At 35.0% G+C, this 26,761-nt stretch overlaps 6 protein-coding genes and 1 long non-coding RNA gene across 7 annotated transcripts; 4 read left to right on the top strand and 3 right to left on the bottom strand.

The window, feature by feature from the left end:
• Positions 1-1,431: 1,431 nt before the first annotated feature.
• On the bottom strand, positions 1,432-4,142 carry LOC135142944 (splicing factor U2AF 65 kDa subunit-like). Its single transcript, XM_064074761.1, has 15 exons — positions 3,880-4,142; positions 3,584-3,779; positions 3,448-3,521; positions 3,290-3,334; positions 3,024-3,234; positions 2,908-2,953; positions 2,782-2,850; positions 2,608-2,724; positions 2,420-2,555; positions 2,286-2,362; positions 2,147-2,224; positions 1,969-2,085; positions 1,799-1,919; positions 1,635-1,741; positions 1,432-1,566 (listed from the first exon to the last, which is right to left on the bottom strand). Exons 1-15 carry the CDS (start codon positions 4,046-4,048, stop codon positions 1,432-1,434), a joined length of 1,698 nt encoding a protein of 565 aa, XP_063930831.1. The 5' UTR covers positions 4,049-4,142.
• Positions 4,143-6,275: 2,133 nt separating this feature from the next.
• On the top strand, positions 6,276-8,176 carry LOC135142962 (uncharacterized). The gene is made up of 7 exons (XR_010282653.1): positions 6,276-6,362; positions 6,679-6,728; positions 6,798-6,916; positions 7,010-7,264; positions 7,321-7,413; positions 7,759-7,947; positions 8,005-8,176. It is a non-coding gene; the product is annotated as an uncharacterized LOC135142962 (long non-coding RNA).
• Positions 8,177-11,572: 3,396 nt separating this feature from the next.
• LOC135142941 (calreticulin-like) lies at positions 11,573-13,206 on the top strand. The gene is made up of 5 exons (XM_064074755.1): positions 11,573-11,676; positions 11,759-11,863; positions 11,916-12,134; positions 12,187-12,492; positions 12,551-13,206. The coding sequence occupies exons 1-5, from the start codon at positions 11,592-11,594 to the stop codon at positions 13,030-13,032; spliced, it is 1,197 nt and encodes a 398-aa protein (XP_063930825.1). The 5' UTR covers positions 11,573-11,591; the 3' UTR covers positions 13,033-13,206.
• A 158-nt stretch (positions 13,207-13,364) lies between these two features.
• LOC135142927 (glucokinase-like) lies at positions 13,365-17,762 on the bottom strand. Its single transcript, XM_064074738.1, has 9 exons — positions 17,711-17,762; positions 17,610-17,639; positions 17,392-17,532; positions 16,025-16,189; positions 15,599-15,662; positions 14,412-15,061; positions 14,079-14,363; positions 13,860-13,994; positions 13,365-13,468 (listed from the first exon to the last, which is right to left on the bottom strand). Exons 1-9 carry the CDS (start codon positions 17,760-17,762, stop codon positions 13,365-13,367), a joined length of 1,626 nt encoding a protein of 541 aa, XP_063930808.1.
• A 1,915-nt stretch (positions 17,763-19,677) lies between these two features.
• Positions 19,678-21,304, top strand: LOC135142964 (cysteine and glycine-rich protein 1-like). The gene is made up of 9 exons (XM_064074783.1): positions 19,678-19,850; positions 19,920-20,026; positions 20,084-20,135; positions 20,232-20,267; positions 20,398-20,477; positions 20,535-20,565; positions 20,623-20,699; positions 20,750-20,861; positions 21,175-21,304. The coding sequence occupies exons 1-9, from the start codon at positions 19,721-19,723 to the stop codon at positions 21,243-21,245; spliced, it is 696 nt and encodes a 231-aa protein (XP_063930853.1). The 5' UTR covers positions 19,678-19,720; the 3' UTR covers positions 21,246-21,304.
• A 214-nt stretch (positions 21,305-21,518) lies between these two features.
• On the bottom strand, positions 21,519-22,317 carry LOC135142929 (uncharacterized). Its single transcript, XM_064074740.1, has 3 exons — positions 22,178-22,317; positions 21,665-21,867; positions 21,519-21,605 (listed from the first exon to the last, which is right to left on the bottom strand). Exons 1-3 carry the CDS (start codon positions 22,260-22,262, stop codon positions 21,558-21,560), a joined length of 336 nt encoding a protein of 111 aa, XP_063930810.1. The 5' UTR covers positions 22,263-22,317; the 3' UTR covers positions 21,519-21,557.
• A 975-nt stretch (positions 22,318-23,292) lies between these two features.
• LOC135142955 (origin recognition complex subunit 2-like) lies at positions 23,293-26,350 on the top strand. Its single transcript, XM_064074771.1, has 18 exons — positions 23,293-23,386; positions 23,490-23,551; positions 23,633-23,681; positions 23,760-23,791; positions 23,842-23,883; positions 23,948-23,985; positions 24,043-24,145; positions 24,226-24,323; positions 24,378-24,507; positions 24,570-24,669; positions 24,721-24,864; positions 25,047-25,117; positions 25,183-25,339; positions 25,398-25,516; positions 25,569-25,641; positions 25,742-25,838; positions 25,893-25,967; positions 26,043-26,350. The coding sequence occupies exons 1-16, from the start codon at positions 23,317-23,319 to the stop codon at positions 25,753-25,755; spliced, it is 1,302 nt and encodes a 433-aa protein (XP_063930841.1). The 5' UTR covers positions 23,293-23,316; the 3' UTR covers positions 25,756-25,838; positions 25,893-25,967; positions 26,043-26,350.
• The last annotated feature ends 411 nt before the right edge of the window (positions 26,351-26,761 follow it).

Raw genomic sequence — 26,761 nt, 5'->3', positions numbered from 1 at the left:
ATAGTATATCTTAAAATAACCGCACAACTTCGCTTTAGTAACCGATTATATCTAAAAGTTGTTACTAATAAATTAGTGGCCACTAATTTTAATAAAGAAAAATTACAAAAGCGATATCTATTAACTGTCACTTTAGCACAGATTGTATTAGAATGCTCGCGAACAAGGTTAAAACGCAGCCATCAAAAAACCGAGGAAGAGAGTCGCGTAGGGCTGCAACCCTGAGTTTCTGCGTTGATGCTCTTAACCGAGTTACGGCGACAGCACACTATCTCCGTATTATAGTTACTTATTTTTAACCTGTTAGATTGTAGCTCATATTTTACACTCTTACATGAAATAGTAATTCAGGTTCGCATAGTTTTACTTGCCTTGCTCGTAATTTTTTTTTTACTAAATTACACAATACTTTACATAACTACGACTGGTGCGATCTTCAACAATTGTTACAGTTTTAAATAGTATTTTTATTTAGATGAGTAATATTTATGCTACTTAGAAATAAACGGTTATATATCGAATCGGACTGTCGTCGAGTCTACGGTACTCAAAATAAAATGAAAAATGAAAGGAGTGACAATATAACATATCAAAACTGTATAAAAAACGTATACGAAGAAGTATATTAAATCAAGGATGCTTTTATTGAGCAGTTTTAGTCTATATTTATACCTTAACAAAAGATATTGAAAATACGATAATAGTTACAAATTCCTAAAATACGTGTATATAAATAAATAGCACACTTTATTTTATTTAGCTCGCACTATTTAAGTGTTTTAGCAAGTCTTGTACGCTGTAAATTCGCTAGCCCTTCTTCTATATTGCTTAGCCCCCTCCTTGTTGTTCCAATACATATAAATATCGGCGAACGGCAGTTTTAACTATTACTAAATCAAACTAACTTGCAAAGTTTATTTGTTTGTTTCTATATAAAGCGTACAATATTTTAAATAAATAATATACTATACTCAAAAAAATTGAAAAAGTTTAAGGAGGAATGTTAAGCTATTAGAAGCAACTCGCCCAAACTTAAGAAAAAAAGGAAACTGAATACCTTTTATAAGAGTTTTAACAATTGAAATAGGTGAATATTAGTAATAAAAGTTGAAGGTTTTAAGACTAGGAGCATCCAACTACGGCCGACGAGGGTTTCGCCCGTAGCACAGAATACGAGCAGAATCGGGCAAATTTTTAGGCAAGCAAGGCGGTAAACGACGAGCCACAAATAGTCTATACTAACCGCAGAAGTAGCCTGTGCGTGCACTGCCCCATCACCGCCACCGTTTTTCAGTGGAGTGGTAGTTAGAACATTTTATTAGTTTATAATCTGTACTAGAGTCTCTTGTAAAGCTTTGTTGGCTTGGGATGCCGCGTATCAGTTGGCTAACACAACAAAAAAGTAAAGGGGTAGTTTTTTTAATAAAGGTGTTATTCAAACTGCTTGCTGTCAAATTTGGACACATCAAGATAGGAGGTTAATACGGTGCGGTCGGCAAACTTTCTGCCGGCCGTCTTAGACTGTGCAATTTGGGCCTCTTCGATCGTTGAATATTTAATAAATACCTGTTTGTTTTAATTAAAAGTAATCATAAATGATTAAGAGAGTGGCTCTTTCAGCAGCTTAATTATACTTTTCCAAGGCCCTTGACCTCCGAGCCGTCCGTGGAAAGTCGGGGAATCTCTATGCCGAGTATGTTACCATATTTAGCGCACTCTTCGCGTATATCCTCTTTAAGGTCTACCAATACCAACTGTAACTAAACAAATAGCAGCGAAAGCGTGAAACAACTCCAACCGTCATATTCTTCGTCGTCCACAAGTTCTTCCATTTCAACCATGTTTATTAGGACAAGCACCTGGGTCGGTTGAGTGTCCTGGTCAACCGTACAGGCAACCCCGCCAAGGTCGCCAGGAATCTAAATAATAATTCTTATCCGCAGCAGCTGGGAGTATAATTTAAAAAACCTTTCCGAGGCTAGCACGCTGTACTACGATAGAATTGTCTCCAATAGGCATTCCATTCAGACCCTCAATGGCAATATCGGTGATCCTCGGGTCGGCATATTCGCAATAAGCGTAGCCCTTGGCACATAATTAATTATATTAAAAAATATTTAAAAATTTAAAGGTACGATAAGTAAACCTTTGATAGGTTGGTGTCCGGGTCCTTCACGAGATTAAAATATACCAACTCCCCGTACAAAGAGAGTAGCTCACGCACCTGAATAAGGATAATAAGTACGTGGAGGGAAATATATAAGCGCTGCAATTAATGAAGGGACCTCCCCCTCGGTGAAATGCCCCGGGAGTTCCCTGATAATAATTTTGTTATCCGAATTGCCAGCCAAGGAGCTAACGCCTATATATATATACTCAGTTAAATATAAGAATACGACACCGTCGAGCGGAGAGGAACCAGCCATAGAGTGGAGAGCTGCGTCCGTCCCGGGAATGGCCACATAGTCCTTTGGCCGTCTGATTTTAAGAACCTGTCCTTGCCACGTAATTCCATCTAGACCAGTGGCCCGGGTGGTTTCTTCTATTGAGGCAAACTTTTGGGGGGGGAAGATTAAGAGTCAAAAAAATGTGAAGATTAAAAAAAACCTCGACAAACGCAAAATTTTTGTCGTAGTTGATCTGCACGCCCAAAACGGAGGCTCCCGCGACATTTGAAAGGCCCTTCAGATCCATTTGCTGTTGAAAGAACTCTAGCATCGAGCGCTGTAAAAACAGCGGGGAATTATAATAAACAAGACGTAAAAAATATATATAAGAGACCTCCTCGCAACCAAAAGGAATATTACCGACGTAAAGTTTTTTTGCCTGCTTAGACATATGCGTCAATGTCTAAGGGGGCCCAATACTCACCAAATGTGCAATATATAAACGGCATAAATGCCTTACAATATCGGAGATACCGGGAATGCCCGGCCTCGCCAGACCAGGAAGCCTTTAGCACAATAATTTGTGTTAAGGAGGGCTTGAAATAAGTAGATGGGCAAAAAAAAAATAGAACTTACGCCCCCGCTAATACTCCTGGGAAAAGACTAGGTGAAATCAGACCAGGCACGGCGGGGAGCACGCCAGAAAGAGCAACTGCTCGAGAGGCGCCTTGAGGCATGGCTAACCCCATTAGCCCGCCAGCCCCCGGAGGAAACAGAGGAAAATGCGAGTGTGGTGGAAGCATCTTGGCCATCTCCGCAATCTCGTTGTTAAAAGGTACACCTATTCCTGAAAGCCCAAAGTATTAAATTCTTATGATAAAAAAAGTTGATAATGCATAAACCAGGGATCAAGGAAATCATAGATTTGGGATTAATTTGGCCTTGAACTGATAAAATAGAAAGTAATATTATTTTAAATTCCTCACTTAAAAAAACTTAAACTCAAGTAGAACTTGTAAGAAATACTTCAGGAAAAAAGAAGAGACCAATCACAAAATACCTATCATATTCTTGTATTCCATAGCGCTTATGTTTTCTGTATTTGCAGGCCTAACATCCCAATATTTAGATGGGCTACCATATAAGTTATTATTGAGTTAAAAAAAATACTAAAAAATATAAAAAAGAGTATTTACAATCTTCTGGCTCCAGGTTTAGGGCGACGAGGCCTGTGGGAGCTACGGCTTCGGCGTCTACTATGTCCGCGCCGACGGCTGCGACTGCGACTTCGCCTTGATCTTCTATCTTTATGTCTCTCTCTTCTATCTTTACTGTTTTGGTAGTTCTCACGCTCACGACTACTAGGTCGCTCTATTTCATGATCCCTGTGATCTTTAAAAAAAAACCAAAGTCAGCCTACTTTTAAAATTAAGCTTTAAATTTACTACTTAAAAAATGAGGTAATATCAACTTTATAATATGATTTCCTTACTTTTTTTACTTTTAACCCCGTGGTGTCTACTTTTATGCTTTTTTTCCCGGCTTCTGCTTCTACTATTTCTAACACTAGAACCGGCATGTGTTTTATTATCTTCCAAAGAAATTCCGTTTTCCACTGTTTTAGCTTCGGGTGTCTCTAACAAAGATTGTTCCTCTGTCATCTTGTTTGCAGTAAACCCATTGAATTAAGTAAAGATAAACCGGAAAACCTATCTTCGTTCAGTAAGCAAAGCAAACTTCAAGGTACCACCGCCAGGTAGACCAAAGTTCGATCCCAACTCAGCCTCCGGCGCATGTAAATTTACTCTTTAACACGCCCACCCACGCTTGAGTAAAATTTATCGATTTACTGATATTCTGTCTACATCAAATTTTTATTTAAATTATAATTTAATAGATAATTTTGGTTTATAATTTACTAAATAACTTTTTTTTTCCAGTTATATTTGTTATTAAATAGGGAAGACCAGGCGGCGCGGTATCACCCTTAGTTGTTTCTCTAGTACCAAAATTGGGGCATTTAGCAAAAACCTTAAGAACTCAGTAACACCAGTTATAATATGGATTTGAAAACAGTTAAGTTGCATACGTACTTGCGCTTGAAAAGCCACTAACTGCGTGCGAAGGCTTTTGTTATAAAGGCGTATGCAATGAGTAATTGATTGGCACTATCTATTATCCGTAGCCGATGACTGCTTCCTTGAAAGTTTGTGCTATGTTCGTAGCATAGTACCTAGTTCATTGGAATCGCCGCTGTAATATAGTACTTGTTCCTATAGAATATATAGTATAGGTACTGTATGATAGTGTCATTAGCTAGTATATAGATTAGAACGCCCCCGGCGAGCTTCATCGTTTTATAGAGGTTTTGGGTAAAGTTAAGCAGGTTGCATGGGTTTTCAGTAGTACTTCTGTTAATGCTTTTTGGGCTAAGCTTGCCAAAACTCCTATCGATTTTTGTTGGTTGTTATAATAGGTAAGCGAAGAAAAGGTAACACAGCAATTGGTCATAGCGTCAATACAAGTTTTTACAAAGTAGAGCTGTGATCTTCAGCAATTTATGAAAAATTTATTAAACAATTTTTATAGGCTAACCTTTTTATGGCATGTAGAGTTTTGATGGTCAGAGGAGAAGCTTAAAACGGTTTAAGAAATTAGCATGAGCGTAGATATAAGTTTCGAAAGTATAAGTTTTGAAATTACCTCGTACTATCTATTTATTTAGAGTATACTAACTTTGGCAAGATATAAAATGTATTAATTGGCGTATTGCCTATAACGTCTTTACGTTAGGGAAGGAAGCTGTAAAATTTTAGCAGCGTCTCAACCGCGATAAAACTTACGCGTCAAGCTTAGCAAGCCTGCTAAAGCTTCCAATAAATATATAGTATAATAAAACCCTTTATTTATCATCGTCATAAGTTAAAAATTTAGTTTGTTAGATATGCAGGATAAATTCAGGCCATATGAAGATATGCGACCAAACTGAATAGCGAGAGCCACGTTTGGAAAAACAAGTGTAATAAAAGAGCTACAAATTCTTTAGTTACGTTTGTGCACTTACCTAGAACCTGAATTTTCACTTACGCTGGGGCTCATGTCTCAGACAAATGGCTTGCGCCTGGTGGAAAGCCCCTCGCTTCTTGTTATATTCTTTATAATGAAACGCGTTTCACGTCCCTCCCTTTGTAATGTCGGTCGGCTCCGGTTTAACCTCCTTCGTCCATTACATTTGTTCTTAGTTTTTGGCTTATTCTTGGTTTCTTAAGTTTTAATTTTTTTATATACTTACTAGTCTGTCTTTATGCTCTTATTAATATTAAATATATTAAAGAGGTCTAGAGGCTCAAAAGATTAATACAGCATAATTTATTTTCCACTGAGGGGGGTGTTGGGGTAGAAATATATAATTGATTTTTATATATATGTTATATTACTTACTGTTTTCTTAATATTATTATATGCTGATATTTACTATTTTTAATACTATAAAAATTATTATTATTCTATTATATAATTATTGTAATTAGTATAAATGTTTAGTATTAAATTATTTCTTTTATTTTTTCATGTTTTGTAGCTTTAGCGCGCTTTATATCATCACACCCTTTCGGCTTTAAGGTGTAATATCTTTTATGAGATTATATAATTTAAACAGTGCTACCAGAAAGTATATTTATTGTTTACCACAGGCTTTTACAAAAAGATTCTTAATGCTTACTCTTTAACAAAGTATTTTAACTCACTAGGGTAAAATTTCATTAGGGTAACACTTAATGATAATAACTAATCTTTTTAAGAAGTTAAAAGTATATATACATTTGTTTTACGATTTTCTGTGTTGGATTGACAAATAGAACGCCCTTTCAACTAAGATTATATTTTAAACAAAACATTTTCCATATTTTCTTTGTAAACGAATAAATAAAGGTTAGGGATGGGTGCTCTCTTAATTTTCCCTGCTGAAATTTTGAGGTAAAATATTCGTCGTCTATAACTTTATGGCAGAAAGCTCTCGTTTAGATAACCAACTATTTTCACAGTCTAGCCCTTATGCCTTTAGCGTCGCATGTTTTTAATGAATTTAGGATACTCATTCATTAGGGGACAGTTTTGCTCAATAGGTTAATAAAGCAGCATGTGAGGACCTAACCATTTTTCGCCTAGCGGGTAGCGTTTCTGACAATTTTCTGTTCCTTCTTAGAATATTTATATAAAACTGGAGTAACTTTCATGTGTTATACCTATCATTATATTTGCATTAAGTTGGTTAATAAATTTTTATTAATAGAGTATCTTCCCGATTGAGCGCCATGATCTACAGCAACTTGTTCGCGCTATGTATGACAATATTATAGCCACATTGCCCTTTGCCTATTCGCCGACTACTGTTTTTTCTTTGGCAACAAGTAATAATCTTAAACTTGTTATCGCTTGTTGTAAGAAGCTGAAAAGAAGTTATCTACGTATTTTCCGAAAAAAAAAACCAAAAAATTTTCTTTCAATAGTAAAAGAAGCATGTTTCGAAGGTTTATTAGCAAAACTAGAACCTACTTATTTAATTTTTAGCCGTTTTATGTTAACCATTTCACTTAAATTAAAAACTGTTTGAAAAAATTAAGGTGTACTCTGGTGAATTTGGTGGCCACAGAAAGTTGTCTAGGAAAAACCGCTCGCTTTTTTCAATCATGGTATCTTCACTCGCGTTTACAAAATGTGTTTGCTATGAGGCCGCCCTCTCTAAATTTGTCACGCGTTACCAATAGTCAGTGTCAAGGCGTTAGTATTCATTTTTTCAAATGAGACTTTCTAAATCTTGGTTTCAAGTAAAAAGCTTTGAAAGTATAGTTTCAAAATATAAAACTTTGAAAACTGAAGTATGTTTACGCAATAATTTTTTATATTAACTGTTATTAACTTATACACTGTATAGACCGGTAAAAAAAGAAGACCCCTAGTACTGTTTCCGAATATCTTTATAAAATGCATTAGACCTGGGAAACCAGTGAATAAGAATGTCGCTAAAGTTACTACTTGTTATCTGAACATTTTTATCTAATTAAAGTTTACTCTACTACATTCATCTACTATATTGTTAAGGTCGAATTTATTTTTAAGTGTCTTAATTGGGCTGGAAAAGATGGTTTTTCTTCTACGTACATAAAATATATCAATTTTTATTACCATCGTTTTTTTGCCTGCTCTTCATCGCTATTATTAGCTCAAACTATAAGAAGTAGGTTAAGTTTACCCTTCATCGTATCGCAATAGTTATGATATCTTGTCTTAGCTGTTATTTACACTACTACCTATAACGCTTAGTGCTTTTACATGGTTGTTATTGCTATAATATTTATTTTTATTAAAAAAGTTTGTGGTCCCAAAGGAATTGAACAAACACGACATCCGCAATTATTTGGAATTAATTTATGATTTAACTGTTTTGAAAGTTCACACTGTTATTATGCCTGGAAGAACTTGGCGTAATAAAAGAACTGGGATCAAATACAGAACAGGTGAAGTTAAAAAGGCTTTTGTCTACTTAGACGAGGAGTTTACAGTAATTTTTTCTTCATTGCCTATCCCCTGTTTATACTTAATATTATAAATTTAATAGTTTCCCGAATTATATAAAACCAAGAGCAGTGAACAGGAAAATAAATATGAAAAGCAACTGAATTTCAGGGAGACCGGTACAGAAATGGGAGGCAAAGGACACTTAGACGAGTTAATATAGTTGGTTTGACCTTTGTCTTCAATAAAAGATTTTTGTTGTACGACACCATTTATTAGAACTTCCTTTACTTAAGTAACTTTACCATCAACCTTAATATTAAAAGTGCATAGCTCTCCTTTTGAATAAAACGGAACCGAAACACTAGCAACTCGATTCCTTAGTAAACTGGCCTATGGTAATAATAGTGCGTATTTGAACTTTTAGGTTTTTAACTTAAGAAATATTTGAATGAGCATAAAGCCAGTTACACATTATTCTTTTACTCGCAGATTGCTCATAAATTATTCCCTCTTTAAGCGCCCTAGAGCCATGTAAATAATAAACCATAAACTTTAACACTAGACTGTAGGGGTAAGTTCAACAATTTCTCTGTGCATACTGCGGCTCTCTGTTGTATTTTCGAAGGTAAAAAAGGTCTTGGCACTTTCGCACAACAGCAATAAAACTTACCTGCCTTTTTTTTAAAAAAGGTTTATGGCTTCACGAATGTTCTACAAGTCCTTCAGCGATCGATTTGGTGGGTCGAGCAGACTCAAAATAATTTTAGCGCTTCCTAAAAACTTTTGACAACAATTAAGCACCACAGTTCGTGATGTTTTTTCTTTGCAAGAATGCTTAAGTATATGGTAGCAATTTTCACTTGCATCACTGCGTTTAACACAAAAACTATATTATAAGTCGCACGTGGTATTTTCCTGGTCCCAACCCCTAATCATTACCAAAGCACATTTTGTAAGAAAAAAGTGCCTTTATATGTATTTGGAATAAAAAGAAACTGAAAAATAATGCAAATATAATTATTGTTACTAACAAACAGTTAATACTCAATCTTTAGCCTTCAGAATGAACAAAGGATCACTTTTATTTGGTTTAGTAAAGCTCCTTAAAAGATGAAAATAAAAACTTAATTTTATGGTAACTCAATATAAAACAGCATAAGTTTTTTAGTTTAAATAACACTAACAGAGCCTTGAACTTGTAATACAAGGCAAGCACTTTGCTACGAAGAACCTAACGGGTTTAAAGCATAGCTTTCCAAGTGGTTTACCTTGCATGCACAAGTAGCTCTAAAAAATTTTCAAAAAAACATATATGGCCAATTACAATTTAAAAAAGGGGCCATTTTTTCAGAAATCTAGAATGATTGGTTAAACTTACTTAAGTTAACTCTCTCCCTTCCAATAACTATACAGCCCTTTGTTGTAACCTACTACGTAAAATGAATTCCACAACAGCACAAGGAAACAAGCAAATAACTATGATTTGGACTTAATTAAAAATTAAGTATTTCCCAATACTTATTTAAAGTTGTAAACTGGCAAAAACAATTAACACACACGTTAAATGAGCGCTGTTGGGTGTCTTAAAAAATTAATTTAAGAAAAAAGAAAGTTTTCATCCGAAAACTCTACCCTAGACGCTCAAGATATCCTTCTAAATTAAAGGAAAAGTATGTTAAAAGACATTCATTGAAAATGAAGTAACAGCAGAAAAGGAGAAGCCTGGAAGACCGTCGTTTTATTTTAGGGGTATTTTTACATAATCTATTTTTTTTAAAGATCGAGGGTTGGAAACTTAGGTATATTTCTTAATTTTTTTTATTAGGTTCAAAGTAGCAGCGCATTGTTCTTTACTTGTTAGACATCACATATATATATATACTTTAAATCTTTCTGATTTATCAGATTGACGTGTGCTTTGTATAGTAGTATCTTAAAAGAAAACATGAGACTCTAAAAGCCACTTATTTAATAAATAATTATAAATAACTTTATACAAGTCGTTAATGACTGTAAATGTTTTGTATAATACTAATTTGTTTTTGCATTTCTACTTTGAAAAAGCCTTTTTACTTGTAAGACGCCATTTTGTAAATATATCCCTGCAGTAAGTTTTAAAAAAATTATAATCTTGAAATTGAATATAAAAATCCCTCAAAAAATTTACCATAAAGTGAATGATTCGTTTATATTTGTATTTTTATAAGGCTTACATAACATTAACTATAAAGTGAATTATACAAAACATGCTGAAAGTATATTAAAGAGGTTTTTGTATTGTTCTACGTACTAATGGTACTTTAGGGTGTTGTGCTCAACCGCAGAGCTTATCGATGAAAGTCTTATAGCTTAACCCTATTGCTATGTATGTTTTAGTTCAGACAATTATATAAAAAAATATTTACATTTCTTATTTTGATTTTAGATTTTAAAGTAGTCATCACAATACCCTTAACGGGTGCTACTCTAATATGTAAAATTATGTCATGTAAATAATTTTAAGGACAACTAACCACTATAATAAATAATATTCCTATATATATTTTTAATATATGCTAGATTATAGTTTATTCTAACCTTCTTTTGGATAACCGCAGTCATAACTATTCTTGAACATAAAATATAAAAAGGATTAGCATACCATTTATATACATTTTAAAAAGGCAAATTCTAGCAAATTTGTTTTTCAATACGTTTGGAAATTTTTTTTTATTCATTGCTACACCGAAACCTTAAGTTAAGCTTAATTTTTAAATTAAAGACGAGGATAACGAAAAGATTAAAGTACTTACAACTTTGTAATTGAGGTGGCAAAGTTTTATAAACGGACAGGTAAGTTTTTTTAAACCTAAAGGTTTTGTTTTTTGTATTTAATTTATAGAATTATAAGATAGTACTGGAAAGGCCTTTTATTAGACATACCAACAGTTTTTAGTATACTTATTAAAAAGTTAGCTATATGTTTTTAATATAAAAGTGAACGTGGCCGCCCACTGTTTTTTTAGTAAACTAATGCCGAACAGTTATGCGGTTTTGTTCTAAACGTAAGTTAGTTTAGTGCGATCTAAATATTACTTTTTAGCAAGGTGCCATTATATGCCTAAACTATTTTTATAAAAAGTACGACAAAAACATATGTACAGAAATTTAACTGAAAACTTCAAGTAAGATATCAAAACTTATGACTGATAGACGAATTATTCCTGCCAGGGGGTTCGCTAAATCGATGAACCAAGTAACACTTAAACAACTATAATACTTTGAACTGCTAATGGTTAAGCCGTTCTTCTACAACCTGCTATGGCTTTTATCTATTTTTTACAATGGCAAGTTTTATTGTGAAATAAGTATACTAACGGGCAGCAACTCAAGATGTACAGATATATCAAATTTTTGAGCAATAAGAATGAGTTCTAGCTGCTCTTAAAGTTTACCCTTTTCCATCCCTCAAGAAAGAGGGCTAGTTTGAACCTAATCGTACGAGAATGGTTTGGCTACGTTTTTCACGTTTAGTGGGCTCCGCTTATTTTAGAATTAGTATTAACTGGACCGAATATATGTGTCATGTGGCTAGGAGCGATTATTAGACTTTTGAAAAATATATCTTAAGAACATTCATATATAAAAGTCCACCACCCTCCCTTTTCCGCGACCTCGGTTTGTGCTCCTTTCCCGCTGTTTTTCCCCATGAATTACATCTTTTGCCTGCCTCTTTTTTCGCTCTTGCTCCTTCCTGTTCGGTCGAAAATTTATTTTCTGGAAACTTTTAACGGTACGCTTTTATCTCTTTTTCTTTATCCTCTCTGCTATATTGCATTAGTCCTTTACTTTGCTGATCTAAGTATATGAATAAGATTCCTGGAAGGACAGATGGGTACCTTCAGAGAAAAAGGGTCAAGACCAAGGAGATTTTATCCTTTCACCAGGAAAATGGTTCAGAGACGAAGAAGAAGATAAGGGTTAATGTTTTTAGATATATTTTTTGTATAAGTGAAATATTCCTTTTTATAGGCATTAAAACTTCACAAGATAATAAGTTTTACACGCTCTCCTCCAAGTTCCCAAGTTTTTCTAACGAGGGAAAATCGCTTGTTTTGCAGTTCCAAGTTAAGCATGAGCAGACTATTGATTGTGGCGGAGGCTACCTTAAGCTTCATCCCAGTAATATTGATCAAAAGTTGCTGGATGGGGAAACTCCTTACCATATCATGTTTGGGCCGGACATATGCGGTACTTTTTTTGTGCGTGTCTATTATCTTCTCTTTCTTTATATTTGTGTTAGGCTCATTGAGGAAGCTGCACATAATATTTAATTACAACGGCCGAAACTTGCAGAGAAAAAACGAAATTTCCTTTCCTAGTGACGAGTACTCTCACTTGTGTACTCTTTTGGTCCATAGCAACAACACCTATGAGGCGTTTGTTGACGGAGAGAGTGTTGCCAAGGGAGCCCTGGAAGATGACTTCGACCATCTTCCTCCCAAGTTTATTGATAAAGTTGGTGACACCAAACCCGCCGACTGGGACGACCAGGAGTTTATTCCGGACCCCACGCACGTCAAGCCTGAGGGCTACGACGAGGTGCCAGGTTTGCTTCTTACTTCCAACCCGCTCGCGCTTTCGTTACGGGTGACTTATTTTTCTAGAGTATATCGTGGACAAGTCACAAGCGAAACCCGAAGATTGGAATGTTGAGGAGGATGGAGAGTGGGAGCCCCCTATGATCGAAAATCCCGAATACAAAGGTGAATGGACCCAGAGGACTATGAAAAACCCGAACTACAAAGGAGTTTGGAAACCTGCTCAAGTTAGTAATCCTGATTACGTTCCGGATGAAGAGTTGTATAAGTACTCCGACATTGGAGCAGTTAGCATTGAGATTTGGCAGGTTAAGAGCGGAACTATATTCGACAACATCTTAGTGGGGGACGATATGGTGGAGGCTGAAAAGTACGCCGAATCCACATTCTACCCGCTGGCTGAAAAAGAGAAACAACTGAGAGACGAGCATTTCGAAGCATCCAAGCCTCCGGAGACCTTTAGAGATGAGCCGGAAGGCGAGGGGGACGACGAGGATGGAGATGAGGAGCCTGAGGGTGATTCCTCGAGTGAGAAGGATGAGTTGTAGTCTTATTATTATTTGGTTATGTGCATTGTAGTCTTTAGTAAAAGTTGAGTAGTGCGCCATATTCCTCCATCTTCGCTCAAAAGGTAGACAGGCAGTCACGTGGTTAACTAACCAGCAAATAACTCAGTATTTCATTAATTGGGTAGAAGAAGCTTGCTTCTGGTTTCCGTTAAATACCCATTTAGGTAGTATCAACCGCAGACGTGACGGAGTTTTGCCTTGTAACACTTTGTTAATCCTTTCACGGACAAAACTCTGGGGCTTAAAATGTATTTGTTTTATGTTCACTGGTAACTAAATTTACCACATTTTTATGTTTTCTTGGTTGCTGCCTAATCTGTTAGAACATGGTACTCTAACTTAACAGAGATGGTTTCAGAGTACGGAACCTGTCGTTTAGGGTCATTTACCATAGAGCTACTCTTGCAAATTGAATCTAGCGACAAGTGTTAATGGTAACCAGTAACCTATAAGGGGTGAGCTCGCTTATTCTCTTTCTATCCGGCCATTTTTGTAAACATTTTAAGTATATAGCAAGTAAGTCTACTCTTTAAGACTGCTTCGGTTACAAGTTTATAACACGTAGCGTTGATTGGATTTTTAAGGAAATTAAATAGAAAAAAGGCAAGCTTTGGTGCTGCGTGGTTGATCTCTTCTGATAGTAGAAGACTGCACTGTTAGCCAACATAGCATAGTCTTCTTTTTAAGTTAGCTACATAGAGTATGCATTACCAAAAATTGCTTATTAGTTACAAAACTCTCACCCTGGAAGCGATAGTTAAGGTCAAGAAAAAACTAGTAGAGTTTTAAGTTTTATTTTACCTAACACTTTTTTTTTAATAATTCAAAGGCGTACAAGTGGGCTCCCCTTTCCCCTACATCGTCCACCTTTGCAACGTATATTGGACATCTTTTGATGGTATCAGAAACGCGGCCTTTGTCTGTGGCTGTCTTTAGAAATTCTGGAATTTTAAAAGGAGTCAACGAGGTTATAAAGGAGGAAAATAGTAAGGTAGTAACAGATTAAAAAAAACAAGTTTACTTACTGCCGTCAATAGTAAAGTACTCAAGGTTACTTGCTCCAATACCCCCTGTTATATAGAAGCCTCCAGTTGGGAGCCATTTTAACATGGCATTACCCGTTTCACTGGCGTAAGCATTAAAAAAGACATCCATGGATTTTCGGCATAAAGAGCAAGTTTTGGCGTATTTAGCTATTATAGAACTCTTTTGGGCGCCACTTGCTTTCCACTCTTCGTAAACTTCCTGATTTATTTCCCCGGGAAACTTCACATTAGAGAGAAATTCATAAATTAAAGAAAGTCCGTTCCCTTTTCGATATTTTATTTAAATTATTGGTTAATAAAGTAGGCGGATACCAGAAATGATTCTTTCTGCCGAGATTCTATTTCGGTGATTATATTTCTTCCTAGCATAATTAAGTAACTCGCACTCTAATTCATTGTGGGGGCTCCAATCACAATGACCTCCTTCGCTAGGAAAGCAAGTATACTTCTTGTTGTCTGGGTCCTGTGTTAAAAAACATTCACCAAGTCCAGTTCCAGCGCCTATTACAGCAATAACTCCTCCTTCCTGTGGCAAAGCCTCGTTTACTTTAAGACACTCACTAGTGTTCAGGGTTAGTACACCGTAACCCATAGCTAAGAAATCGTTTATAAGTTGCACATACTCTATACCAAAGAAACTCTGTAGATCAGAGCCACTTATAAACCATCCACCCTTTAAATTAGTAAAGTCCACAGTATTATTTACAATAGGGCCGGCACAAGCCAAACAAGCAATTTTAGGAAGTATGTCTATTCCACTTTCCTTTAAGAACACACTCACAATTTCCTTAAACTCTCTGAAATCTTCGTTCTTGTACCTTTTTTTAAAAATAAGGGCCCCCGGTGCTCTCTCCCCTCTACTTGGGGAACTGGCGTTGGGGACGATAGAATACAACACAAGGCGGGTGTTAGTCCCGCCACAGTCACCGACAATAACTAGCTGTTCGCCCATAAACGAAGCACTGAACCAAAAAAAGAATTTATTTGTGCTAGTTAATACGTTACTAAATCTTTTCCCAAAAAGGGAATTTTTTATAGAAGTAAACCATATCGCCTGCCGACTACTATCGAACTTAATTAACTTCCAAATCTCTTCACTGGTAAGTAATAAAGTGTTTAAAGCGTTTGTATATCCTAGTTATTGCAAAAAACTGGATTTTTTTTCACCTGCTCAACGATTCAAAAGAAAGGCCAGCGTTGTTGTATCGATATTTTAATGAAATTGTACGAGATCATAGAAACAAAAAATGAATATTGAGTACTTTTAGGACGCTCTGGTCACTATCGCTTAAACGCTTTAATCTTGTTGAACAGTAAATTATCGCCTTGTTACCCATCGCTATTTGATAAAACCTTTTTTTTATAACGTGTGCATAAATAAAATAGATAAAATTTAATCGAATTCCTCGTTTCTTCTCTTATTTCGTTTAGGCTTTTAGTTTCATTAAACTCGCTCCCAGGTCATTACCAACCCGCAAACCTCCTTCCTACTTTCTTACCTTTCGCGAGGTCGCCTTAATACAGTTTGTCTCCCTTCTAAAAAGTATATGCACTGTAATAGAACTAAAAAAAGAAATAAAGAATAAAGTCGACTTTCTTTTAGGTTTCTACCGCTTTTATACATAAAAATTACAATCCTTTTGGGCAAATAAAATCTGTTCGGTAATATTCCCAGTTGCTTATTATTTTAGCTTCTAGTCGATTGGACTGTGTACCCTTCTGTTAAAAAGGTCCCCTCTATACCCTTTTTTATCAATCACCCTTCGGATTTTGTTTTTTAAAACCTGTTGCTTTAATTACTCACTTTTACTACTTTAGCTTCTAACGGGTTACCATTTGCGGTTTTAAAGTTTTTTTAACTTTATTATACCTTAGCTTTCCTCATAATTCAGGTTTTAAACATCATACAGTATAGGCTTACTTACAAAGAGTTAGGCAACTCATTGCAAAGCTCTTAACCGCAGAGCTACCACGACAACTCTGAATCCTGTAAAATAAATTTACATAATGAACCTGGTAGTGTAAATGACTTGTTAACTCCTTGTCGTCCTTTAAATGCTTCATGTTCTTGAGGACTTCTAGATCTGATCCTTAGACACCCATACATTTCAACTATATACTTCTTTCCTAGCTCAAAATTGAACTTTTACAAAGTTGCCTATACTGAGTGTGTGATTCCACTAGCCTAACGGGACTTATGTATCTCTTACAAAAAGCTATCTTTAATAATAGGAATATTCCGCCCTTCCGCTATTATCATATCTGTGGACTTCTGATTATTTAAGGGGGCGTTGCTCACCGAAGGGAAGAATCGCTTTACTAACCCTTCATCAATTCGACATCGCAAAAACAAAAGATTTCCTCAAGTCGGGAGAATTGCTCCTTGTAGAGCTCCTTTGCGTTTTCAGGTATGTAACTTGCTTTCGGGTAATAAACCGATTTTTACGCATAATAGCCTGTTAAAACCTTGTAAAGCATCGAAACTTCTCATATCCATTCAGGGTTTCATTTTTACCTTTTACTGGTTGGCAATTTATACTCCAGTGCTTCGACAACCTTGCCCAAAAAATTGTAACTCCTTCCTTATATAGTACCTTAAGTTGCTTCAGTTTTATAACACTATACCTCCCCGGCTGCTAGTTTCAACGATATACTCTTCGGTCAGCGTACTCACTATTAAACTGGTCGCTCTTCTGTCAAGTAGCAGCTAAAAAAAAGCTATTTCAATCTTCTAGGTTTACTTCCTATTATTTAGTTATTTATTTTTAATTATAACATGTATGACTTGAGAAGAAACCACAAGAAAATCTATTAGCTCAAGGACTACACAAAAAAATACAGCCTCCTTTTTATCGGAGTCTTTCTCTTTCCTTATTTAAAGAACAAACTCTTTCCGTTGTTATAACTCAACTGAAGGCCTCAATGTTAGAGCCTTTTAATGACTAGTCAGCTACTTATAACTCTTCTTATCTTCTCCTTTAACTAATTCTCTCCGATATTTATATATTCTTTACAATCTTAACTAAGCTGTTTTTATTTAATTCTATCTCAATGTTTGAACTTTGTTTAATTCTCAATCCTATGCATTGAAATATGGTTAATGAGATAAACCACTTATAGCCCGCGGATTGGAAATTATGGTAAATTTTATGCGCAACGTCACCATCGAAGGGAACAACTAACTTTTGGCTGTAAAATCTAAGCCAATAGAGTTTATCTAATATAGTTTACCTAAAACACACACATATACCAATCTCTTTTCAGTAAGAGCCAAAAAGACCTCTTTCCTTACGGGGTAGGCTAAAAGTCTGAAAGTCCTGGCTCATATGCTGACCAATGAGTTTAGCAAGGTTCGAACCTAGTACATGGGGCCAACCCTCTGAGAGTAGATTAACTAGGCCATATGGCGGATCCGGGTAAGAATTGTCTCCACCTACACTCAATCCCACAGGACAGCCATGCTACTCCTTTGGAGGAGTAACGCTGATCGTCACTTGCGCCATAGTATACAGATTAAGTAGCGAAAATTCCCTAAATTAGCTGTAAGTTAGGTTAGGGTTAAAGTTAAGAGTCAATACCACAATTGTTTTATTTGCGCTCTTTTTTATTACTATCTGCTTGCAATGGGAACCTCGGTCTATGGGCCAATTTGTTTGCTATCATATTAGAATTGTTGTTGGTCGAAGACTGATAAGTTAAAGCTTTATTTCAAAAGAATGCTTATTATAATACCGTATGAACATTAAACGACTACGAGATGTTACTCTTAAAAAAAACTTGATCTAATGACGCATTGAAAAGGGCACTTTCATTATATGAGGAGAGTCACACAATTTTTAATAATTAAGGCAAAATAATGACAAATGCGCTGTCTGGCCGGGTGGTTTAGTTATATTTTAAGCTTGGGGCTCTTGGTGGGGGTAGCTTTCAACACTGCTTTTCTCATGTATTTTCTTCTAAGGAGCAATTGCCAGCAATTTAACGAACGAGAAATTTTAAGTCAAAATATTTACGCAATACTATTATTTAAAACATCTCAAATTCTACGGGCTATATATGATAGGAGCGCTGGTTTTTTAAAGTTTCTTCGCATGACATGTCACTAAGGACGGAGAAGAATTCAAAGTGGTTTGCATACCAATAAATGGTATAATAATAAATATTTAAACGGACTAGATTTTACTCATTTAAGATTACTTATTAAATTAACTGCTGATGCACTATATTCATGTGCGAGGATGGAAACTTTAAACAGCATTTTGTAAATACAGTGTTTATTAAACTAGAGTCAATGTTATTAACATGTAGTTTGTGAATTACCTTCTTAACATTGAACAAATTCGGGGTAAAAAGATCAACTCACGCAGTTTAAATCAAATTATAAGTAATCTCCGAATCACGCTGAGACTTATTTCCTATTTTTATCGCGGTAGTTTCAAAGGTTGTAAACTAACACTTGTTCAACCTTCCCATAGAGACAGACATTTTCTGCGCATCATTAAATCGCTTTTGTATTTAACTCCGGACCAGTAGGGCTCTCCTTCGAAGTAGGTGCACTTTTATAATCACTACGTTTTGGTTTTGATTGTGAACACATGGATGAATAATATTCATATAGCACCGTCTTAAAAGGAACTTACTAAATATATAAAGAACTAGGAAGGGTTTTCAGAAAAGTTAATTAGAAAAAAACACCTAGTTAATTTTTTGTCGGTGTTCATTATCGTGTTAATCTTATAGTAAAATTAGGGGTTATGTGGGAGCTACACGCAAAATTAAACACTTTTTTAATAAAAAGTCCTCTTAAAAACATCGATTAAAAAGTTAGATAAAAAGTGCCCTCATCGTTAAATTTGTTTTACTATACTTATTAACAAAAAGCAGTCGCCTCATTATCCTAAAAAAAAAGTGAAGGGTAAAGCAACTTATCAATAAATAACTGTTTGTTACGGGGATACAATTATTCTTGAAGTTTTCACTTAAATACAATTTTGCTAAAAACGTATCTTTTACCGTAGACAATAAATATATAAATGTAAGAAACGGCTTGATATAGTCTCTCATATAAAGAACTTTTAATCTTTAAAGCATAAAACCTACCGGTAACTAACACAAGACTCTCATTTTGCTGCTATAAACATCTTCTATCAATTCGTTATTCCCTAAGAAGCTTTTTAAGTAAAGCTTTTTATAAATTTCAAATTTGGTTGGAAGGTGGCTCTCGAGAAACTGCAACATCTCTAAATGGAAACGATCCAGAGGTGACAGTCCTAGTAGATAAAAACTTTTTCAGTCAAAGTTTCACAAATCGACTATATAAAATTTTTATTGCAACAGAACCTATGCACTATAAAAAAATATTTGTTCAGGTAAAAGAGGGTGGTAACTTTGCATTCACCCGCTCCAGCTCTAATGAAATTGTCAAGGGTTATAAACATTTAATTAAAGTGGTTACTGACCAAAAATGTAAACCATTTGGCTTAGCACCAATAGTATACTGAGAACTGTTTGGTAAAATACGTGCCTTCTGTGGCCAACTTGTTAATTTTGTGACATACCACAACTCGCTTTATTCTTTATCCTGCAAAAGCTTTTTGTTTCATTGAGGCTATACTGAAGGTATGACCGTATGTGTGAAATGCCATGATGAGATAGAAGGACCCGAACTTGAAGGGCACCATCTTGCGTGTGCAGAATGCTATGTCTGTTATGGTGGCTTCAAGGACGGTGGATGCAAGAAGGACCATGAAGGTTGAAGACTTGAAAGCTATAAATTTAGCCCCTGAACGCATTATAAATTATTTTTCATCGATCTTTCAGGCCGACTTCTCCATGAAAATTGTATGCCCAAGTTGACTTGTGCATCTTGCGGAGGCGGCCTTATCGGGGAGATGTTATCTTTTGAAGGCAAGGATTATCATAAAAAGGTGATAGCTTAATTATTTTACTTGTATTAAGACCTGTTTTTAATGAGTTTTCTTTAGTGCTTATGTTGTTCAAATTGCCAAAATAGTTTGAGTGGTGTGCCTTTTGGTCGTAAGTTTTTTTCATATATTTTCCCTATTTCATAGTTGACATCAACTTTTAACCACCTTCTGGTTTGAAATAACCTTACTATATAATTCCGTTTAGGGACTTCCAATGGCGAGTTGTCTTGCCGGGATTGCTGTAATATTTTAAAATACTGTTATCAATATTTACTGCTCTTTATAGACTGACTGAGACTTTTATTTTTTAAGTTAAATTCTAATTGATAAAATATTCTTGTCAAGAAGTAGTAGTAATGTCTGTTATATAGTGGAAAAGACTTCAACTAAAAAAGAAGCTCATGAAGAGGAAACAAAAAGTAAACCGTATGGCCAATATACTCGCTGTGTGGTACTTTTTTTGTATTTATTAAGGCAACAACTATTATATAATATTTTTAAAACTTAGAAACCAGTAACAATGAAAAGCGGGGATTGTGGTATTTGTCAGAAAGTTTGTATTTTTTTGTTTATATTTTATAATTATTAATCAATAGGGGTATGTTCTAGATGCAATAAAAAGGTTTACGCTGCAGAAAGAATACACGGGCCGGAAAAAACAACCTGGCATAAGGCAAACTATCCAAACCAAGAAATTTTAATCCTCACTACAATTCTCTTTAGGGGTGTTTCAAGTGCAAGAACTGTTCCTGCGCGTTGGAAGCCGGAAAGGAAAGCACAAAAAATAAAGAAATTTACTGCACAAAGTGCTACACTGCTAATTTCGGCCCGAAAGGTTGAACACGTCGTTTATTATTTAGTGCCTGTGAGCTAAAAAAAAAAAGTTCAATCTTTATAACTGTTCATTATCGATATATTTACAAACACGTCTCTGCTTACATGTAGGCGTGTAAACTTTTCGTTAAACATAAACAAAAAAAAAGAAAGTGAAAGACTATCTTGCGTTTTTATAAGAATAGCCCGCCAATTTGTTACTGTTTAAAATTTTTTTATACGGCCAAACTGTCTTGTACGAAGAATTAAAACCATAAATCTTCACTATTACCGGAGATATACAACTTTATAAACTAAATTTTAAATTTCTTCAGGTTACGGATATGGAGTGGGGGCTGGTGCCCTAGTAAACACCGGGAAAACGGCAGAGAAGGGCTCCAGTTGAAGGTCAGCGCCCAATTCTCATATATTAGTTGTGGATAAAGGCAAGTACGTTAATTTAAAATTAGTGCGCCATATAGAAAAGCTTTTTACTTAATAAAAATTTCTTTACCATAAAATCCTTCCTGCATTTAAGTGTACACTAGAAAAAGGTTACCGGTGTTTTATAAATATTTAATCGGCTTCAACTCCTTCAAATGCTTAAAAGTCTCTACCACCGTTTCTCACTAACAAGAGCGACTTTAATAAAGAAAACAGAACAACTTTTATTTAAACGCTGCTGACGTAGTAATTTGCAACGGTTGCAGTTATAAAATTACACAGTGACCTCTATATCCACTCCAGTGTCAATCGAAATGGCTGTCTGTAAAAAATTTATATGTATAAAAAAAAAGTTTCCCCGGGTTGAATATGTATACTTACGATCTCTTTGACAACTTCTTTGGAGAAAGCGTGGAGATCGATTAAGCGTTTATGGATTCGCAGTTCATAACGATCCCAAGTTTTAGAGCCTTCGCCGTTGGGAGTCTTCCGAGTTGTTATGTTAAGTATCTTAGTGGGCATACGAACGGGCCCGCGAAATTTGACGCCCAATTTTTTAGCATTAAAGGTTAAATCCCTGCAAACTAACAATAAAAATTATAAAAGAGCAAAAAAAAATTTCCAAGTAAAAAGCTGCTTTTAGCTTGATTACAAAAGGTTATAAACTGATTAAAAAATATGAAAAATTATGTTAAAAACTAAAGAGAATTTAACGGTTGTAAAAGACAATCTAATCGAATTAAAAATTCTATTTCAGAGTAACTTACAAAATAAAATTAGTATACCTATAAATAAGGTTGATATGAAAAATGAGTCAGTAAAATAATAAAAATCTGTGTAAAACCTACAAAACATCATAGAAGAAACAGGGGCAGTATATGTATATATAGCTACCATTTTCCACACTCTTCAAATTTGCAGAAGTAAGAGAAATACGAATTCTAAGAGGGGTAGAGGGCGCAACTGACTTTTTTTCCATTGTAAAAAAAAACTTAAATGCCAAAGAAACTTTAATACAAACGAGAGAGCGGAAGGCCAAAAAAGCAGGTATCGGTTGAGGATGCAAGTATTAAGCTGTTATGCCCATGTGTTCCAAAGGCGTCCTTATGTTCCCCATCAGTTACTCTTTTGGCAAACGGGGCGTTAAGTGTGAGATCCCCTTGAATGTTATAAATATTTAGATTGCAAGTATATATTGTCGCCCATTTAATAGAAGGCTCATGTAGTAAATTGGGTGAATGCATGCTCCTAAACAGATTTAAGGTTCCCTGCTAAAGTTTAACACATTTTTGTTACAATTATAATTGTAAAACTTATATTCCTTTCACTATATTAAAAGATTTAAGTAACTACTTTTTTTTTACAAAATATGCGGTCAATTTTGTTCAAATTAGTATATATTGCTAGCACATAGCAGCCTATATCGTAGAGATGCCAGAACTAATTGTTTACTTTCTACATGGTTAAACTTTTGCAAGTAATATAATATTTAGGGCCGAATTTTTTAAAAAGAAAAAGTGCTTTGTTAATTGTATTAACCTTTTTTGTAAAAATCCTTGTGAGCTGCACACATCACCCAAATTTAGGTTTATAAATATTGTTGAATATGTAGCATTAGTTTACTTTTATAGTCCATCTATATTATATGTTGGCTTGGTTTCTAAAACATTATAATGTTATTTCCTATATGGTAACATTTGCAACTTATGTCTTTTTCACATGCAGAAAAAGTTTTACTGAGTTGTTAATTGTTTTTAGGAAAAAATTATTTAAGAGTAATTAATGTATAGATTTTGAACTATGATTTGCTTATAACAACAATTTAAATAATTAGCTAGACGATTACATCAGTATTAAGTTTTAGTTAACTTTGCATAAATTTTTATTAATATTTTGTGCTCACCCACATTCCACCTCTGTCTTTCGGGAAACTGTGGACCATAAGACCTCATCGCAAGTTTGAAGTATTCTCATTAACTTTTTTAGCAGTGCTATGCTAACCGTGTTGTTTTTAAAAAATACTCGTGGGCTCTATGGAGGCTCTTCCTATAGTCAAAAAGACGGACAAAAACTGCTTGGAGATTTCTCTAGATGCTAGATTAGGTGTTTTTTATATTATATGTACAACGGTCTTTCCGATAATCACTTTTATGCTTAAAGTTACTTGTCAAGGGCTTATTCTTTTACCTTTTAATATGAATAATAGAAAGCCTCTTTAGAACAGAACAAAAGATAAAGCAATTGTCCGTACCTCTAAGCGAGAACCACGTTAGCGTTTATGTTTACTTTTATTTGACTTAGGACTTGGCGTACTTGCCACATACTGTACTTAATCTTATATAAAATTAGATTGAGAGAGTTGCTCCTGATTATGTGCCCCAATCTTTGCATCAAAAACGTATTCTTATCAATATTTTTTAGTTTTTTATTAAAAACTATCGCAGTAACCTTATTTTTTATTTTTTATCCATCTTAGAAACATTTAAAGAATGCAAGTTAAATAAAGAGGTTACAAGGGGGAAATATTTAGTTATATATACCTTAACAAAATTTTATAGACCACCTTGATAGCTTTAGATTCCTCTTTCGTTGAAATTCAGGTATGCGTGTTACCTTTAGAAATAGTTATTGTTTCCTTTTCACTATTCATATTATACTTTTAAGGAAAGGGAACGACCTTTAGATCTTAACCCAGAAGAGCTGTAGCTGTATTTTGAGGATAAACAGAATGTACATATCACCTATTGCTCTTATTTTAGCTCTTTAGAATGCGCTGCTAAAGTTAACTTTTTTGACATCTCTAATAAAAAAACGGAAACCTCTGAGAATACGTTGGCTCTTCTTCCTTCAATAAGCAAGCAGGTTTTATATATTTTTAAAGGTTTATATTTTACATAAGTCAAAGTAGTTTCAAAGTGTATGAGTAAATAGTCATAACTTAGGACCTCTACAAAATGGAAGATCACCGCTTCCTAAAGAGAGTTGAAGCCCTTGAAGCTTCTACGTTATCTCTGCATAGAAGATGGCTAACACAGCTACTGTGCGTTGCTTGTAACACGTTGATCTCTATAATTGTTTATTTTTCATTAATTAGTTTGGGCTTCAACATCTTACTTTACGGCTACGGGAGCAAGCGGCAGATTTGTGCTCTGTTCGGGCGGCAGCTGAGCCACTACCACGTGATTCACTTTCATGGTTACCATCCGGACATCACCATCCAGAAGGTTCTTTATATTTCTTTCTGTGCTTCTTCTTAGTGCCTTCTCTACCATTTTACTTTTCAAAGATGATATCTTTTATAGTCAAAGAAATATTTAAAGCTGGTTGGACTTCTCAAAGTGTGAAAGAGCAGATTCACTTTATTGAGATGCAATTCTCACAGGAGAGTATGCTTAGACGTTCGTACCCCGTCTCTCTCTGCTTAATTTTTTTTTCAGAAGCCCAGGACTTATTTCTCTTCGTGCACAGTCTTGACGCCCTCCATCTTCGCTCGCCCCGCACGCAGGAACTCCTGAGCAAGCTTGCCAGTCTGCCTAAAGTCCATCTCCTTGCCACTGTCGACCACCTTCACGCTCTTCAACGTATAAACTTGTTCCACCTATAAAACTGCTGGTTAGCTTCCCACCGGCTGTGCAGCCACTGATCTTCTCATACGAAGTCAATACGACTTATTTTTTGGGCACTTCGCACTTTTACTTTTTCTGATCTTGGGCCTTGTTGCAGAGTAGTTTGATTGAACCACTTGTTTAAATTATTTTTGTAGTATGGAACTTATCTACTCGTTCGGATTTCAACTGGTGCTGGTACGAAACCACAACTTTTGCGCCTTACAAGGTTATTCTCGCCTTTTGTCTCTTTGCTTAAAGCAACCAATCTTTTATTTTAATTTTTTTTTATAGTGCGAAACTGAACTTTTAAGCAGTCAACCTCTTGAAGAGAAGAAGACCAACGTGCGGGCCACTGTCACTGTTCTTCGCTCTCTCAGTTCAAAGACACAAGAAATCTACAAGTCGCTTCTAGAGTATTATCTGACTAAGAAAAACGACGACGAGCTTGGTTATTTCTCGCTACCACGATTTTTGAATCAGCCAGATTTAATAATAAACCGTTTCAGGCTTAAATAAAAAGAAGTTATTAAAAATTTGTTTGGACAAATTTATTGTGCATGGCCCTGAAGCTTTTAATTTACAGTTAAATGAATTTTTAGATCACGGCATTGTGGCAACTAAAAAGGTGCGCTTTCTATATTTCCATTAACTTTTCAAATTAATTTTGAGTAATAAAGGCGAAAAATGGTCAGGACTTGGTCTCCATTCCTCTAGACAGCGCTCAGCTAATAGCTTTAACTCGTGAATTGGGTTGGGACCATATTATTTATTAAATTTCACGTCGAAAGATTTGAAATTCGGATTAAAGTTATTTTGCACTACACATTTTAATAAATTCCCCACTTTGCAGGAAACTGGTTGTAAGTGAACAAGGATCCTGTAGAAATTGCAGTCTAGTAATTGGCAATCCCAACTAAAGATTTAAGTTGCAATACAAGTTTAAACAGGTTACTCAAATATTTTATAGTGCACCGTTTGCCCTATTTATTTTAAATATAAAGGATATATCGTTTACAGTGTGGTTAAGTTTGAATTCCTATAAAAAGTTTTATAAACTTTGGTCGGTGAAATAACAGGTGTGCTTTATATAAACTCCTCTTCATCTCTAAATGAATAGTTTGTATTGAACTCCATTTTTATCACACGTAAAGTGCGTTGAACTTGTATGTGTGAAGCAGATAGCCTTTCATCAAAACAGACTATTGCGTTCTCGAGCGTTTCTCTTTTTTAATTAACTGTGTTTTTGTTATTAACATGAAAATTTGAGGGTTACTCTACAGCGTGGCCAGCGTTGTCGTGCCGGTCCAGAAAAAAATTTGACTCATTCGCACCGTTTGACTAAGTGGATGCAGCCGCCTTTAGATTTAAGCTGAATATGAGTTACGCGTAACAGACTCCAGCTTATTAAAAACATTCTACTTGGACTATACTAGTGCATTTTATTTGCATTATTTTGTGACACCAAACCACGTTTTCAGTAGTTTAAACAAACGGTCGTAAAAAACAAAACAGAGAAGATCCTATTAATTTTTTAATTGATGCTTTAAATGTCTTCCCTTTAAATTTTTTTTTTAAAAGATAAACGCCCTACTACAACTAATAAATTATATTATGACTTATTATTATTTACTTGAATTTTTAAAAAAATATATCTTCAAAAACAAATACCATGACAGCTTTGGATCAACCTACCTGCTCATATACTTTTACCTACTCCAAAGAAAAAAAAACATTTAAAATAAGGGTAATGGCCTTCATTTATAAAAAGTCTTCTCTACCGGATCGACTTCTAAAACCGTTTGTATTAAGTATATGTAGTTTAAGTTATAGCAGATAACGACTGTTGTATGTAAAACGATAGATCAAATTA

Source organism: Zophobas morio, unplaced genomic scaffold, assembly GCF_036711695.1.
Source record: "Zophobas morio isolate AGI-343-1 ecotype UQ-CSIRO unplaced genomic scaffold, CSIRO_AGI_Zmor_V1 ptg000055l, whole genome shotgun sequence".
In the NCBI taxonomy this organism is placed as follows: domain Eukaryota; kingdom Metazoa; phylum Arthropoda; class Insecta; order Coleoptera; family Tenebrionidae; genus Zophobas; species Zophobas morio.
The sequence above is the reverse complement of the archived record's forward strand: the minus strand, read 5'-3'. Positions and strand labels throughout refer to the sequence as shown.

Coding starts and splice junctions, on each gene's coding strand:
- LOC135142944 (XM_064074761.1), bottom strand. CDS start 4,048: ATGACAGAGGAACAATCTTTGTTAGAGACACCCGAAGCTAAAACAGTG. Junction 2,725..2,781: donor TTCCTTTTGGTTGCGAGGAG/GTCTCTTATATA, acceptor CTGTTTTTACAG/CGCTCGATGCTAGAGTTCTT. Junction 2,556..2,607: donor AAAATTTTGCGTTTGTCGAG/GTTTTTTTTAAT, acceptor CCCCCCCAAAAG/TTTGCCTCAATAGAAGAAAC.
- LOC135142941 (XM_064074755.1), top strand. CDS start 11,592: ATGAATTACATCTTTTGCCTGCCTCTTTTTTCGCTCTTGCTCCTTCCT. Junction 11,677..11,758: donor TTTTCTGGAAACTTTTAACG/GTACGCTTTTAT, acceptor TATATGAATAAG/ATTCCTGGAAGGACAGATGG. Junction 12,493..12,550: donor GGGCTACGACGAGGTGCCAG/GTTTGCTTCTTA, acceptor TTATTTTTCTAG/AGTATATCGTGGACAAGTCA.
- LOC135142927 (XM_064074738.1), bottom strand. CDS start 17,762: ATGATAGCAAACAAATTGGCCCATAGACCGAGGTTCCCATTGCAAGCA. Junction 13,995..14,078: donor GTACTTTACTATTGACGGCA/GTAAGTAAACTT, acceptor TTAAAATTCCAG/AATTTCTAAAGACAGCCACA. Junction 13,469..13,859: donor TGAATTATTAAAAAAAAAGT/GTTAGGTAAAAT, acceptor ACTTGTCGCTAG/ATTCAATTTGCAAGAGTAGC.
- LOC135142964 (XM_064074783.1), top strand. CDS start 19,721: ATGACCGTATGTGTGAAATGCCATGATGAGATAGAAGGACCCGAACTT. Junction 20,268..20,397: donor GTTGTCTTGCCGGGATTGCT/GTAATATTTTAA, acceptor TCTGTTATATAG/TGGAAAAGACTTCAACTAAA. Junction 20,566..20,622: donor AATGAAAAGCGGGGATTGTG/GTATTTGTCAGA, acceptor ATTAATCAATAG/GGGTATGTTCTAGATGCAAT.
- LOC135142929 (XM_064074740.1), bottom strand. CDS start 22,262: ATGGAAAAAAAGTCAGTTGCGCCCTCTACCCCTCTTAGAATTCGTATT. Junction 21,868..22,177: donor TTTGAAGAGTGTGGAAAATG/GTAGCTATATAT, acceptor TTTTATTGTTAG/TTTGCAGGGATTTAACCTTT. Junction 21,606..21,664: donor AAGAAGTTGTCAAAGAGATC/GTAAGTATACAT, acceptor AATTTTTTACAG/ACAGCCATTTCGATTGACAC.
- LOC135142955 (XM_064074771.1), top strand. CDS start 23,317: ATGGAGGCTCTTCCTATAGTCAAAAAGACGGACAAAAACTGCTTGGAG. Junction 23,986..24,042: donor GATCTTAACCCAGAAGAGCT/GTAGCTGTATTT, acceptor CTCTTATTTTAG/CTCTTTAGAATGCGCTGCTA. Junction 25,517..25,568: donor GCATTGTGGCAACTAAAAAG/GTGCGCTTTCTA, acceptor TGAGTAATAAAG/GCGAAAAATGGTCAGGACTT.